Source organism: Abrus precatorius, unplaced genomic scaffold (assembly GCF_003935025.1).
Source record: "Abrus precatorius isolate BTA unplaced genomic scaffold, Abrus_2018 Scaffold2, whole genome shotgun sequence".
NCBI lineage: Eukaryota > Viridiplantae > Streptophyta > Magnoliopsida > Fabales > Fabaceae > Abrus > Abrus precatorius.
Window position 1 is genome coordinate 32,329,970 of NW_020874362.1, and position 15,849 is coordinate 32,345,818.

Here is a 15,849-nt window from a genome sequence, read left to right on the forward strand (position 1 = left end):
ATAAATAGAAAAAACGGATCAATGCGATGATTAAAATCTGATAAAGTAATTAGTGGCCATAAAAAAAGTAGCTAAAGCATATGGTTGGTTTGATGGAATACAAAGAAACTTGACTTTAATCTCTGTAATGAAAAGGCCGACCAGTCAATAAATCAAAGAGGACAATAATTTATCCATCAGCTATCTTTGTTAGACTCATCAATGATCGAGTTATGGGATGCCTACCCCATTGTTTTCGACAATTGAACAAGTTAAGTTTCAATTTCATTTTTTTATTATCAATAATTTATTTATATTTTCACTGTAAATTTTATTTTATATTTAGATTCACAATTATAGATAATTTTAGATTAATAAAATTCCTTTTATCTTTAACTTTTACTCACCCAGAAGAACAATATCTTACAGAGTAGCACTATGTTTATAAATTAATTCAATTCAATGTAAATTATAAAAATCAAGTTAAAAAAAATAAAAACTTAAATTAAGTGAAAGCACCAAAAATGAAAAAAAAAAGAGAGGAATTAATTAGATTTTGGGTTCAGTTTAAAAAGTAATGTATGTAATTCAATTCTAACCAAAACTTATGAATAAGCATATAATTTTATTCATAAAATTAGTTATTTAATTATATTTATACAATTATATATTTATAAAAAGAGGAAGAATCAATATACATTAATGTAAATTACATGTATTATTACATTGCCTAAATTATTCGTGCCAAATCTTATAAAATTTAAACAACAATAATAAGATAATTAACTATTCTTATCACTATCTATTTTAAAGTATATATTATGTTAATTTTATTACATAAATGATGTATTAAATAATCTTACATTAATATCAATTTTATAAATATAATTTAGTGTTTTCATCGTGAATGTTAAGATAAATTTGATAAAAAAAATGTTAAATAGTAAGAAAGTAAATATAATAAACAGTGATATAAGTTAATATATCCTGTTATGAAATTACAATATTTAACTAACCCTTTACGATTTTATTATCATAATTAAAACATTTTTTTTCATAATTTTATTAGTTTAATGTGTTGATGAATTTTAAAAATAATTTTAAGTTATTCTTCTGTTTTATTTTTTTATCATATAAATTCAATACTTCGTATAAAAATGTTTTAATAAAAGATACTGTTAGAAGTTTAATAAAAAAATAAAAAAATATTTATTTAATGTATTTTATTTAAATAAAAATAAAAATGTAAAACCAAATTATCCAATCTAATTTAAACAACAACTAATCACGTCAGGTTAACTGAATTAAAAAATGGATTTATTTTCCCAAAGTGGAGAAACAAAGGTCAATGCTTTTAAAGTTTAAACAGGGTTTGTTAATTGTTAATTACCCGTTCCCATGTAATTGAATTATGTAATTAAAGGGTTACCTGACACGTGGGTGGGAAATCTATAATTTTGGCAAATCTGTGTTTTTTAAATTAATTCCTCCATAATTTTCATTTAGTACAGAAAGGTGGTGGATTTATGCATTGCAAGTCACGATCATGTCGTTTTAAGAAGCGAGGCCACGCAGTCATGATGTCGTTTTTCTTTGGTCCTACTCAACCCTCCTTACTCGGACGGACACTCTAAACTCCGAAAGTAACGAGGAAAGAGTATGCCATAGCCATTAGCCAGGTGCAGCGTGTTACGAGAAATACATATGTGTGAGTGTGTTTATCTTAAAGCAATGGTCCAATATTAGAAGCCTCTAATCATTTCGTTCTTCACGAGCCCAAAAAAATAAAGGGGAAAAAATAATAGAGAATAAGAAAAAAAGTAAAGAAAAAGCACAGTGGCACGCCCCTCATCATCGACCTCCTTTTGCTTTTCCTTCAAATTTTTCCTGGGTTGTTGCTGGTTGCAGCAATGAGAGCTGCAAATAAGCTTTAGGAAAAGAAGAAACAAAAAAGAAATTCAAAAGGGTACCCGAAAAATGCCTTTTCATCCGCATTCCTTTTGAGCTCGTCAACAATGGCCGATGATCTCTCTTCCTTCGCCAAGGTCTGTGTTATTTTGTTTTCTCAACTTTCCTAATGTGCCCATGTTGTCCTATTGCCTTCAAATCTCCCAAGACTTGGGGTAAAAGATTCCTTTTTTGATTTTGTTTTTTCATGGGGTGGCACGTGAAATTGTCCGATCTGGTTCTTAAAATAACCTAAACGCATATGTGTGTTTTGATGGTCAATGGGTATTAGGCCTTTGATCAGGTAGGTTCCTCGAGATGTAGATTCTGTGGGGTTTTTTTATCTATTCATGTGTTGGATCAATCTAGTGGAGGCCTTTGTCGTGTGTGTTTTGATACAAATAAATCGATTTAATATCTTTGAGTCCATGGTTTCAGGATGTTTTGCTTGTAAAGGGTTTGAAGAGTTCTACGTTGGTGTGGAGGCTGGTCGTGTTGACCTTAGCTATGGTCTGTGGCGTGTATATATGTTCTATTTGTCTGAAGCAGATAGGCACCAGCAGCAAGATTGGTTTTCTAGACATTAAGGTCATCCAAAAGCCATGCCCAGAACCTAACATTGAACCTTGGGAGATTCCTTATGTGCACTATCCAAATCCAAAAACTTACAGCAGGTGAAATTACTAACATATTACTGAAATCTGAGATTTTATTGCAGAATCTGTCTGAATTTTGCTGATATTGCTTCCGTGGTGTGTCCTTGTTAGGGCGGAATGCGCTTGCAACCCTGTGCGTTATTTTACTATTCTGTCAATGCAGAGATCTGGGAGTGGATGGTTTGAGACGTTTTTAAACAGTCATGATAACATAAGCTCAAATGGGGAAGTCTTTTCGGTTAAGGTTAGAAGGAGTAATATGTCAACAATAACAGAGACTCTGGATACAATTTATAATCTAGACTGGTTTAGCAGTGCTTCAAAAAATGAGTGCACATCTGCTGTCGGCTTGAAGTGGATGCTTAATCAGGTAAAGGTTGTTTTATTTATCAATGCCCTTCTATTTTAATAAATATTTGCCTCGCCTGACAGTCATTTTATATCGTTTTCTCCTTTTGGCAGCAGCCTTTTTTAAATCAGCAGGGCTGATATACACCACATTAAGTTAGAGTTAAGGTATAATTTGGTCCTTGAAGTGACATCTTGTGTTGCTTTGGTCTCTAAACGTGCACTTCTATACAAATTGATCTCCAAAAGTGTTAATTTCCTTACAATTTTACCCAACCAAGTTATCAACTTACGAACTATTTTCAATTCCCAACAGACTAATTTGTATATACAAATATGATAACTTTCAAGGACACCAGTTACACAAGTTGTCATTTTCATGGATCAAATTGTACATAGAAGGTGTTTGGAAGAGCTTATGAAAATAGTTTATAATTCTCATAAGTTCTTTTTAGTTTTGTTTCAGTAAATTTCTTGGAATAGCTTATCAAAATAAGCTCTTTTCAGCTTATTCCGGTAAGTTTTGTAATAAAATTTATGTCATAAACCCTTGTGTGATAAGACTTTATTAAATAAGTACATAATTAAGATGTTTATCCAAACATACCCTAAATAGATTAAATTATTAGTTCTTAAGATGCATTTGCAGATTTCTGTTAAGATTATGGTTGCCTACCTAGGTTGATGACATCCCCTTCTTCAGCTTTGACTGACTGCTGATTTGATGAGGGTGATCTAGCTAAACTATTGTTCTTTAAGCAGGTGTATTGTGTGAAAGTAATATTCATGCCTGGATTGAGTGGAACTCAATCTTATTTAAATAATTTACTTGGATTGGTTAATGGAATACGGAATTGGAAATTTTAATTTAGAATAATGCTATCTCTAAATGGTGGTAAAAAGAGCTTGGGGGATACAGGAAAGCTACTCTTTTGTTGAGTACCAGGTGTAGAGGATTTTTCCTGGTGAAGTCTAACTATCAGATGTGATCAAGATTTTGTTCGTTACATCCAGATCCAGGCATGAAATTCAAGACATAGGATGGATAATTTATGTTTGATTTTTCCATGTTTTTGGTGCAACTTTCAAAAAGGAAATTAAATTCTTTTAGGTATGCTGATGATAACTTTAGGACAATATTTATTCTGAAATACCAAATTTGTAAGGGAATTTATGAAGAATAATATGATGCTTTAGAACCTGTTTCTGCTTGAAACCAACAATGTCCTCCAAACTAATTTTTTTACCCATGTATCTGTTGACTTATATGGGATTTAGAGGTTAGGAAATAGGAAGTACATTTTCATGAGGTCTAAACTGTTGCTTATGAGAGATGAAGGGTGAAGAGGGATCAATTCTCACTGTCACACACAACACTGACAACATGACTTATGCTGTGCAAGATGCATGCATGCACATTCATTTATTATCAACTTATCATTTTTCCAATTGTTTTTGTTAAGCTGTTGCAATAAGGGATTGACACAGGTTATCTGGCTGAGTTTTTCCGTACTGTTATTATTTTTATATTTGCCCTGTTTTATTACACTTGCCAGATGACATGTGTGTGTTTATATATGTGGATGTGAATGCAACATATGTTGTTGAATGTTCAGTGAAGATTGATATTGTTCTTTTCTGTAGTGGAATACTTTTGCATAAGATAGGTGGCTCTTGGAGCTTCTTTGAAAGTTTGTAGAAAGCACAAGAGTATTAAACCATTCCACAGCAGCATTAGAATTATAATAATAGAACTTGGTTAAGAATGAAGTTCAAACACATCTCTAATGTAGAAGTTTTCCTTCAATACTTAAGTGCCTTAGAATGTTAAAGTTCCTTACTGCAACTTTACTTTCAAATTTCATATATTTGAGCAGATGAAGTTAGGTAACTACCCATTTCTCCAATACAGTTCAGTGAACTCAATTTTCTTATGTTATATCAAAATCTCTGTTGATATTATTTTTGTCTTTTTTATTAACTATGATATATAATATTCCCATTCTTTAAAAAGGACACTTAGTACTAAATTGAATTTTAATGTGCAAAGCTAACACATGTGGTTCCCTATGTTTGTCTTTCCTTTCTTGCAATTGTTAATCAGAACTTCGATTTGGATAGATGAACAGGACTAAATGCCCAGGAAAAACAAAACCCCCAAAAATGAGCCCATCAAAGCAACACCAGCAGTAGAATTCATTTTGCATTTTTTTATTTTGTACTTAGTATCTAACGTGTTGGGTTTGATTTCTGTTCTATACATTGTTGTTCTAAGCTTATAAGGATCTGAGGATATCATAAATTCATAATGTTTGTAATTTAATACAGGGATTGATGCAGCATCATGAACAAATTGCTGAATACTTCAGAATACACGGTGTTTCAGTCATATTTCTTTTCAGAAGGAATCTTTTGCGTCGGATGATTTCTGTACTTGCCAACGAATATGACAGGAATGCTAAGATATTAAATGGGACTCACAAATCTCATGTTCATTCACCCACGGAGGTCTCTGTCTATTCTCTGTGCCCTTGTACCTGTTTTAGTTTGAACATTCATGCTTGTACATTTGCATGAGTGCTTCATTGTGATGCAATATGCTCAAGTTTGTTGATGTACTATCGTACTAAAGATAGTCGATATTTGATGTTAATGGATTCTGACTATGCTTTCAGGCAGAAATACTTGCAAAATACAAGCCCACAATCAATTCAACATTATTGATTGCAAACTTGAGGCAAGTGAATGAAACCACCACCAAAGCTTTGGAATATTTCAAGAGCACTAGGCACATTATCCTGTACTATGAAGATGTTGTCAAAAACCGCACTGTAAGTCACAATACATGCTATATGATATCTCCTTTATCTTCCTTATCTTATGCCTATGAAGGATTTTTGAGTCTTGACATTTCTATTGTCTCTTGCTTTCAGAAATTGGCAGACGTTCAGGATTTTCTGAAGGTTCCTAGAATGGGTTTGAAGAGTCGTCAAGTGAAGATACATAAAGGGTCCTTATCAAGCCAAGTAGAAAATTGGAATGACGTGAGCAAAGCACTCACAGGGACACCATATGAGAGTTTCCTCCAAGATTATCGTAGGTAAACTGTTGGGTATGTACATACCTCGTTTTGCCTTTTTTTTTTTTAACCCTTCCTATGCTGTTAGCATATTCCTCTAATCTCTTTGCTCATATGTTGCTGCATGAGCCAACAGGATAACCACCCTGTTGAAATTTTGGCCACGGCCCCCTCTCATTTTTGTACTCAGTTTTTTTTTTTTTTCTGCTTATTCAATTAATATTTAATTCATTCTTTGTACTTTTGCCACTTTTTCGTTGTTGTTGTTGTGTTGAATACTTGTATTGGCTTTGGAGCCTTCAAGAGAACTAGCAATTTCAATTTGCAAAAATATTTTTCGCATTAAGTTTTCCCTATGGTCCATGGAGAGGTATCTAAATTGAGTCGAAAAAAGTTTGAGTCCCTGAAATCTTGTAAAAAATGTGAAAGAATAGGACAAATGTTTATCACTGTTCCTAGGTTAATAGGAGTTTCTTGTTTAGCTGCAAACAGCTGGACCTGGAAATTTTAGGTGGGCACACGCCATCACGTGTTTATTTCATATTATTATGTATTCTAACATTTTGGTCATGGACCCGCTTAGCCGAAGGCAAACATGGGTGTGAGCTGTATCTCTCAGAAATAACGGTATACTCTGTCTTGCTATTTCGTAATGGGATTTTTAGCATGATGGAGACCAAATAGAGACAAATATTTCTCCATCAATTTCAATCTGGCAATCTCCAAATAGAAATTTTCATGAATGAATGAGCACTTTTAGATGATTTTAATTTTATAAACATGGCTTTTGTTACAAGTGAATTTGAATTAAACTATTTTGTATTAATATATCTTTAACTCAAAATTAGCAACGGCAATGGTTTGAGATTTTAGTTGGATATTAAAGTATTATGACTTTAATATTCATTTTATGTTAATTTATCATTTGAATTTTAGTTAAATATTATTCTCTTGAAGTGTTACCTTTTTGTCAAACTAGTAAAATAAGACTATTATTTAATATTAAAGTTAATTATAAATTGCACAAAAAGTTTATTATCTAACTAAAAAGATATCTTAAAATCTTTTAAATTCTGCTTATATATATATATATATATATACACACACACTTGGGTATGATGAGGGTGAGACGGTTACTATAGTGTCACGATTCATAGACATACCTTTACTGTTTGAGGGATTACCTTGATCTAGATTCAGATTTGCAAGTATCTATTTGGTAGAAAATGACTTGTCATTTTTAATCAAAATTAAGTATTTAGTAAAAGATAATACAATCGTTATAATTTTATTTAATTTTACAACAGACATGCTTTTAAGAGATGAAACATATTTTTTTTCATAACATTGCTTCAGTGTTGATATCATAATCTATTTGTGAATGTAAAAAGGAATCCCGTTGTCGTGCCTAATTTCTGTGTCATTCCTAAGCTAGTCAAATTTCCGCGTCAGGGAGGAGGCACCTAACCTAAAAGTCAAAACATTCATTGCAGAAGTACGAAGTTGACACGGTGGCTTCATTATGTCACAGGTAAAGCCATTCTTGACCCGGTCCTGTTCCTAAACAACATGCATGTATGTAAATACAACGTTCCAAGCCAAGCCACCACCAAACACAACTACTTTTAAAAAAACATGTATTATATTTATTGACGTTTAATGGAAATTTGGAACCAAGAAACCCTGAATTAAAAGATGCAAATTGAACCCTTAAATTAAAGCCACTTTTAAAAGTTTTCCATAACTTAAATGCATAAACTTAGATATTATGGCACTCTTTTTTAATTGGAATTGTAATTTTAATTTGATAATGTGTTAAACTTTAATGTCAATATTTATAATACAGATTATCATAATCAAACTTCAATTCTAATTAAAATTCGTACTAATAATAGTTATTTTACTGCACTTTAGCTTTATCTTTCAATAAAAACATGTGGTTTTTATCCATCATCAATAAGGATTAACACACTTAATAAATTCTTTGTGGAAAAATGCTATTAGGAAGATTCTAACCAGTGCTCACACTAGGTTAGGAATTAAAATAAAATAATTTTTACTCAAACATGTAAAATTACATTTATACTCGTGTTCTTTTTAATGAATTTCAATACAATTTTTTATAAAAATTTATTATTTATTAATTCATTAACTAATTTTCTAAGAAAATTGGTTAGCAAGACCAATGTTATGATAACAAGATAATATTTTCAACTGGTCCAAAAGTTTTATTATACCGAGCTTTTATGTTTGGAATGTAGCCAATGAATTGTGTGGAGTAGGCTGAAGAGTAATAAAGACTCAGGATAATTAAATTTATTTAATTATTTTAAAAAAATTCAGTGTATTATACGTGCACTGTACAAATATTTTAAATAAAAATCATAAATAAAAAAAATTAAAGATAATAATAAATACTTTTATTATTAATGACATTTATAAATAATATTATATTAAGTATGACATAAAAATTTTATAATTATGATAAAAATATTTAAATAAATTATTAAAATCAAGTCATACGATCTTATTCATATAATAATGTGTCAAAAATTTAAATTTTAAAATTTAATTTATTTAAAATAGAAAGATATCTTTCTATTTTGGCACAACGTATAAAAATTCAAAATATTTATAATTAAAACTAAATTTAAGAAATAATATTTGAAAGAAACAATACTAAATTAAATACATGATATAAAAGAAATTACATAATTTAAGATAGATGAAAACAATTCTTAATACATATTTTGATCATAGAAAGATGTCTCAAATTTTTTATAATATTCGAGTAGATTAAAATTTGTGAACTAGTAATTGGATTCGTTCATAACGTTTATCAGCTTATATATTCTGCAGTGAACCAATATAATAAAATTTTGTAAGATAAATTAATGGCTATAAATGAATCTTCATGACTAACGAGAAATATAAGATGATCGTAATTTCTTTTTTCGATTCTTACAAAATCAATTCCAACTTATTTTTCAAACAAACTCTGTATTCATTTTAATTATGAGCTGTTAATATTTGAAACTGATACATAATTTACTAATTATTATATTCTATTGGGGGATAACGATCTTAGCAACCTACATGCTGCATCTTGTATGAGATAGACACGTGTTTTTACTGTTGATAAAAATACTTGCTAATTTGAAAGGTTTAGGATTTTTTCAAAAAAATAAAAAAAAAAGATTAGTATTTTACCGCGGAGCGTTTGGTCTATGAAACTAAATAAATTTATAAAAAATTCTGCAGCAACAAAAATACTTTTTTCATGTTTTAACTTTAAATATCTTAATAAAACAAAAGAAAACAAAAATAACATTACAAAATAGAAGTCTAAGTATATATACTGTATTCTCAAATTTATATTGCTTGTACATTAAACGTGTTATACAACTCAAATAAATTTATTACTTTTTGTCTTTATTTCTATTTATTCAAACAAACTATAAAGATAACCTTTAAATTAAAAGTAATGATTGGATAAGCATTTCTCATATTGATAATTTTAAGATTAAAAATTTTTGACCCAATGTAAAATTTATTTGGTATTACAGTCAACCAAATCCATTTTCTCCATGGTTGACCGTGTTGAGATAACTACCATCCAAATAAAATATCCAAGTACCGACATTTTTTATTCTGAAAAATATTGCAAAAATTACTCCCCGTTTATTTTTTTTAAAGAAAAAAAAAAGATATACACACGGGTGAAATCATAGATAATTTATTAAAAAGCTAGTTTAAATTAGGATATTACATACTTATCTAATTATTATTAATCAGATAAGGAGTTGTTAATTAATAATGATAACAATTACTTATATAAACAGGTTTTAGAATATTAAATAATTCATTAAAAGCTTACTTAAAGATTTTAATTAAACCGCGGAATTAGATATGACAATACAGAAACTATTTACGCGTCTCGGAATGACAACTCTATGAAAAAAAGCAATAAAATAATAAGCGATTTTATCTTGATAAGATTAACTAATAATATAACAATAATTGTGATCTTGAAAGAAATAAAATTGGCGCAAGAATATTAAAAAGGCAGAAGAAGCATAAAAATAAAAAAATAGTAAAACAGAGAAGCGTGTGTATGGTATGGTAGTAGGGTAGTGGAAGGGTTGAAGCAAGTGGGGAGAAGAGCGTTAACGAGAACCGTTGATGGAAGGTGATGGGTCCCACAGCAGAAGAGATAATAAGGGACGGCCAAGCTTAGACGACGTTGAAACCGAGGTTTTACGTTTTTAACCCCAGATCCAATCCCAACCCAACCCAACCCAAACCCAAACCCAATAGAGTTTGCAAATTGGAATGCGTAGGCAGAGTAGAGTTTAAGAGTGTGTCGCGTTTCTTTATAAAAGACCAACCCTACCATTAGCGTCCTTCTCTTTTTCTCTCTTTCTCTTTCTCTCTGTTTTGCCTGGTCTTGGCGTTTCTCGCACCTGCTTGGACCAGGTCCTCTCCCTTCTCTGTCATCGCTCTTACAATAGCCGAAGGAAGAGGTGACAAAAGAGGGAAAAGAAAGAGAGAGAGTAACTAACCATGGCTCAACCAACCACCAACGGCGATCTGAATCAGCAGGCTCAGCAGCCGCAGCAGCAGTGGGCGCAGCCGCATCAGTATCAGCAACAATGGATGGCCATGCAGTACCCTGCCACCGCCATGGCCATGATGCAGCAGCAGATGATGATGTACCCGCAGCATTACATGCCTTATGTTCACCACCATTACCAGCCGCAACAGCCGCCGCCTCCGCCGCACCACCACCACCACCACCATAAACAAGCCTCCTCCGATGAGATCAGGACCATCTGGCTCGGCGACCTTCACCATTGGATGGACGAGAACTACCTCCATAACTGCTTTGCTCACACAGGCGAGGTAGAATTAAGCGTTCAAATTTAATATGTTAGATTTGTTCTTTTTTTCTGGTTTTAATTAGATGCTGAGGATTTGTTTGTTTCTGAGTTTCTGTTGTGTGTAAATAAGCTTGATTTGTAAATTGTAACTGCAAGTTACTACGGCGCCTATTTCTGCGTTTAATTCTGACGTTTTGGTAGTTTCGTTGCTTGAAATTGATTCATTCGTGAGTGTTTTGGTGAACCGGTTACTTAAATTTGCATCTAAATTTTACTTTAGGTTCTTTGATCTTTTATTTTGTGTGTGTGTGTGAGATTGTTGGACTTGGGTTTGTGATAAGCGTTGATATAAGATGATTTTCCCATTTCAATCCTTTGGATTGCGACTACAAGTGGACTATGCTTTTGGCGGCCTAAGTGGTCCCCCTAGTCTGAAGGCAGAGTATTTAGCCCTGTTGACCAAAGTTTTCATCAAATTAATACATCCTAGATCTCTTAATTGCGTATGAAAAGAGTGTCTAATAAAAGCCAACTCTCGTAAAATGTCCACATCTTAAAAAAAATTATAGTTGACAAGTAGCCATTGTGATTTCCTGAACCTTGTGCCTGTGAATTTCCCATTAATTACAACTTGGCTCTGAGTTGGTACATTGCCTGACAAAGCCTTTTGATGTTGTGCGTTGCCTTTTATGCAGGTTGTGTCAGCCAAGGTCATACGAAATAAGCAAACGGGTCAGTCGGAGGGATATGGATTTGTGGAATTCTATTCGCGACCAACGGCTGAGAAAATTTTGCAAAACTATAACGGTACGATGATGCCAAATACGGACCAGGCATTTCGTCTGAATTGGGCTACATTCAGTGCGGGTGAAAGGCGTCCTGATGCTACTTCTGATCTCTCTATATTTGTGGGGGACTTGGCCATAGATGTTACTGATGCTATGCTGCAAGAGACTTTTGCTAGCAGATATTCATCTATCAAAGGAGCTAAAGTTGTCATTGATTCGAATACTGGCCGTTCAAAAGGCTATGGTTTTGTTAGGTTTGGTGATGAAAATGAGAGAACAAGAGCAATGACTGAAATGAATGGTGTTTATTGTTCTAGTAGACCCATGAGAATAGGTGTTGCGACGCCCAAGAAAACTTATGGCTATCAACAACAATATTCTTCACAAGGTTTGTTATTTTATAATTCTTATTGTGTGTGCTTGTGAAGTAGTTTTATTTTCATTATAATATGTTTATGTTCTGTTTGCAATTTATACTGTGCCACTAAATTTTTGTATTAACTGAAAGGAAATCCCAAAATTTCGTTTCCTTGTTGGCTTTTAGAAGATGAATATTTTTCTTTGTCCAATATGTGCTTCCAGGTAGGATGAACAAATTATAAGTAACGTGCTTTATTCTACGAGGAACAATACGTTTTAAGTATGCATCGTGCTATCAGTAATGATAGATAACTCGAAACAGTTTTTCTACAAATATTTTGGGGTTCTGCTCCAACAGCTCTAGGTATGCAAATGAGCTGAGCTATGCGTGAATTATTTGAGCTTGGCTTGCTAAATGTTCTGTTAGACTCGATTATTTAAGCTTAAAGTTAGACTCAATTATTTAAATGAGTCAACATCAAGTTTTATAAGCTTTGATAGTAATAGATCGTGAGCAGTTCACATATATATGTATGTTTAGATTATTATAATTTTATTTATTATATTTACTTAAATTTTATATTTTTTTATTATTATCATTGTGTGTGTATTATTTATTTAATTTTAATTGTCAAGAGTTATATTTTAAATAAATAAGGGACCGTAATTATTTTAAAGTCATATACTATTTTCATAACAAAAATTTTATTTTTAACCTTAAGCCATTTTTTCATGTAGATAAAATTATATTTTATTATTATTTTACTTTATTATTTAGTATAAAAATATTTATTAAATACTAAATTAATTAAAAAATTATAAACAAACTAATGAGTCAAGACCAAGCTTCAAAATTATTATGTGCTGTTCAATAAGCTTTAAATACTTGGTTTGACTCGACTCATTTACACCCGTAAACAGCTGCTACTTCAATAAGCATGGTGCATATATTGTTTCAGTTTGAATGGGCCTTCTTTTGGGTTCACAGTTGCATAGTGCGGATTTTTCTATGCTTTTGCAGTTCTTCGTTCTATTCCCTTTCCTATCTCATGTCATATATTATTTGCCAATTCTAATGATAAGTCTGTTGTTTCTCACACACTTCAATTTATTATTGAATTTCAGTAATACATATATGCAGATATCTTTTCACTATATAGAAACTTGAATACATAATCAGGCAGTAATATGTGCTATTCATTGTTTTAAATTTGTGTATATATATATATATATATTATTGCGAGGCTTACTTTTTATGTTTCCCACTGGAATGTGGTGTATGATCATATATCATTCTTCTATTAGAAAATTCAAAATCTGATTTTATTTTTTTTAAATAGCTGTAGTGTTGGCTGGTGGACACTCATCTAATGGTGCTGTGGTCCAAGGTTCCCAGTCTGAAGGAGATTTAAACAACACAACTGTGAGTCTGCTTTTGTTGTTTATTATACCTGTTAATCCCTTGCTTTATTGAAGTCTTTGTAACTGATCTTTGTTACAGATATTTGTTGGAGGGCTTGATTCTGATATTAGTGATGAGGATCTCAGACAACCATTTTTGCAATTTGGTGATGTTGTCTCTGTGAAAATTCCAGTTGGTAAAGGTTGTGGTTTTGTTCAATTTGCTGACAGGTACTCTTGTGGTATCCCTTAACATGTGATAGATTATAACTTGCATGATAGTGAAACTCCTGCCGCTCCACTGTGCAGTGGGTGGTTTCTTTTGGAAAGGGAAGGGGTTTATGTATTCCTGATATGGATAAGGAATCCTCAAATATGCCAACTTCCAATGCTTTCGAGATCAGAAAAGGATAAGAATATCAAAGCAAGTTTGAGGACAAATGCATATAATGTTTATGATTCTGATTGCTATTGCCAATATAACTAGTACTGTCATATTTTTGCCTGAGCCAATATATTTTTGCTGTCTCTCTAACAGAAAGAATGCTGAGGAAGCAATTCAGGCACTGAATGGAACAATAATTGGGAAGCAGACAGTGCGTCTTTCTTGGGGCCGCAGTCCAGGAAATAAGCATGTGAGTTTGTTTTACTTCTTTGTGGACTCAATTCACTTAATTGTTTATAATATATTTTACCTTTTTCTATATACTAGAAAGTTGGTTGTGACTTACGAGTGTTATTCTCTTTTTAGCGTTATACTTTTTAATTCCTTTGTACTTGCATTTAGATTTTGAAGGCCCCAAACTGAACTCTTGTACTTTTTCAAGGCAGAAGAAATACTATTTCACTTCTATTTTCACAAAATCAATTCAGTTTTAATGATTGAAATTCATTGCTAACACAATTCCTTGGGATCATCATACAGTGGAGGACTGATTCCAATGGAAGCCACTATGGTGGTCAGGGTTATGGAGGCCATGGATTTGCTGCGAGACAGAATCAGGATATAGCCATGCAACCAGCTGCTGCAATTCAAGGGGCTTCCTGACGGCGCTTAGCAGAGCTCGGTATTGAAGTGAGTAGGATGGATTTTATTGCTCTTTCGAGTAAACTGTAGTATTATTTTAATGTTTGTAGTTGGGTTATACAGTATGTCAGGTTCTTAAGATTGTATTGAAATGTCTGAAATTTTGGATTGAACCCGACCATATAATATGACTCGGGTATTTTTGTTTTTGTTTTATTAACCTTCAAACGTATTGGTAGCGGACAGCCATGATTATTTTAAATACTTATCTCTACAATACAATGTAACCGCTTGCAAAAGGTCCATGTGGAGGCTAAATCTTAAACTTATGTTGATTCCGAGTTCCTCACTGACTTCTAATAATACAAAGAAGATATATATCTGATTCTAAAATAAATTACAATAAATTTTAAAACTATTGTGTGATAAATATAACAGGTTTGTTGCGTTGATGTCGATTCTTAGTATATGCTGTCCTTGTGCGGTAGAAAAAAATGCTTGTATTCTCATGCTATCTATATACCAATTGGATATAGGTTCCATGTTTCAACAGAAGTCCTAAAATTTATAATAGTGGGGGAATGACAAGGTAAATAAAGGAAATATATTCCTATCTCCTTCAATTTCTTCTATGCCTGGAGTAACGTAATATGATTAATAAAAAGTTTAATTACACTTTTAGGCCTCATTTTGATTTATGTGCAATTTTGGATTTATTGTTAATTGTTTAAATTAAGTTTCTCTAAAATTTTATTCAGTAATACAAATATATCAAAATGTGGTATATTATTAATTTGCATAGATTTACACAAAATATATGAAATATTTAAATAAAAGTTATTTAAATATTTAATATATTTTTTCATTTATTGGGTGAGATTTTGTTGTAATTGTACAGTTAAAAAAAATAAGAAAATTAAATATTAATAATTAAAATTTGGAGAACTAAAATTATATATAAATTAATGTTAAAATACAAGAATCAAAATTACAGTTAAGTCTAAATAAAATTTGGCGTACCTGGCGTAACTATCTACGTATTTGGGCAATTTTGCACGTACGAGGTACGATCTTGTATTATGTCTCTTGGTAAAAATTTGAAAATAGATTTGTCATTCTGTGAGGAATAATTTCTTCCAATAAATTCAATTATCGCTGTTCATTTTAAGACTTGTAATTCAAGCAACCTGAGCTATTTTTGTTTGGTCTTGCTTAAATCATCACTAAGTTTAATTTTTTTTAACACAGTCAAAAGGATATTACCGGTTCAAGCCGAGGCCAGTTTCATATGACCGGTTTCGTCAAAAAGGTAAAATCAAACTTTGTCGTGTGTAGATGAAAAAGAAAAATATGGCCTGTAGTTTAGGGGAGCAGGTTACGAGAC

General features: G+C 31.8%; 2 protein-coding genes across 2 annotated transcripts; both read left to right on the top strand.

Moving 5' to 3' along the window:
• Positions 1-1,688: 1,688 nt before the first annotated feature.
• Positions 1,689-8,392, top strand: LOC113858656 (nodulation protein H-like). Its single transcript, XM_027491380.1, has 7 exons — positions 1,689-2,024; positions 2,365-2,600; positions 2,694-2,952; positions 5,259-5,438; positions 5,606-5,761; positions 5,864-6,030; positions 7,462-8,392. The coding sequence occupies exons 1-7, from the start codon at positions 1,995-1,997 to the stop codon at positions 7,514-7,516; spliced, it is 1,083 nt and encodes a 360-aa protein (XP_027347181.1). The 5' UTR covers positions 1,689-1,994; the 3' UTR covers positions 7,517-8,392.
• Positions 8,393-10,391: 1,999 nt separating this feature from the next.
• On the top strand, positions 10,392-14,805 carry LOC113857859 (polyadenylate-binding protein RBP47). The gene is made up of 6 exons (XM_027490103.1): positions 10,392-10,911; positions 11,585-12,065; positions 13,378-13,460; positions 13,539-13,669; positions 13,977-14,073; positions 14,364-14,805. The coding sequence occupies exons 1-6, from the start codon at positions 10,573-10,575 to the stop codon at positions 14,484-14,486; spliced, it is 1,254 nt and encodes a 417-aa protein (XP_027345904.1). The 5' UTR covers positions 10,392-10,572; the 3' UTR covers positions 14,487-14,805.
• The last annotated feature ends 1,044 nt before the right edge of the window (positions 14,806-15,849 follow it).

Coding starts and splice junctions, on each gene's coding strand:
- LOC113858656 (XM_027491380.1), top strand. CDS start 1,995: ATGGCCGATGATCTCTCTTCCTTCGCCAAG. Junction 2,025..2,364: donor ATCTCTCTTCCTTCGCCAAG/GTCTGTGTTATT, acceptor CCATGGTTTCAG/GATGTTTTGCTTGTAAAGGG. Junction 6,031..7,461: donor TTCCTCCAAGATTATCGTAG/GTAAACTGTTGG, acceptor TTTCCGCGTCAG/GGAGGAGGCACCTAACCTAA.
- LOC113857859 (XM_027490103.1), top strand. CDS start 10,573: ATGGCTCAACCAACCACCAACGGCGATCTGAATCAGCAGGCTCAGCAG. Junction 13,461..13,538: donor GAGATTTAAACAACACAACT/GTGAGTCTGCTT, acceptor TCTTTGTTACAG/ATATTTGTTGGAGGGCTTGA. Junction 13,670..13,976: donor TTTGTTCAATTTGCTGACAG/GTACTCTTGTGG, acceptor TCTCTCTAACAG/AAAGAATGCTGAGGAAGCAA.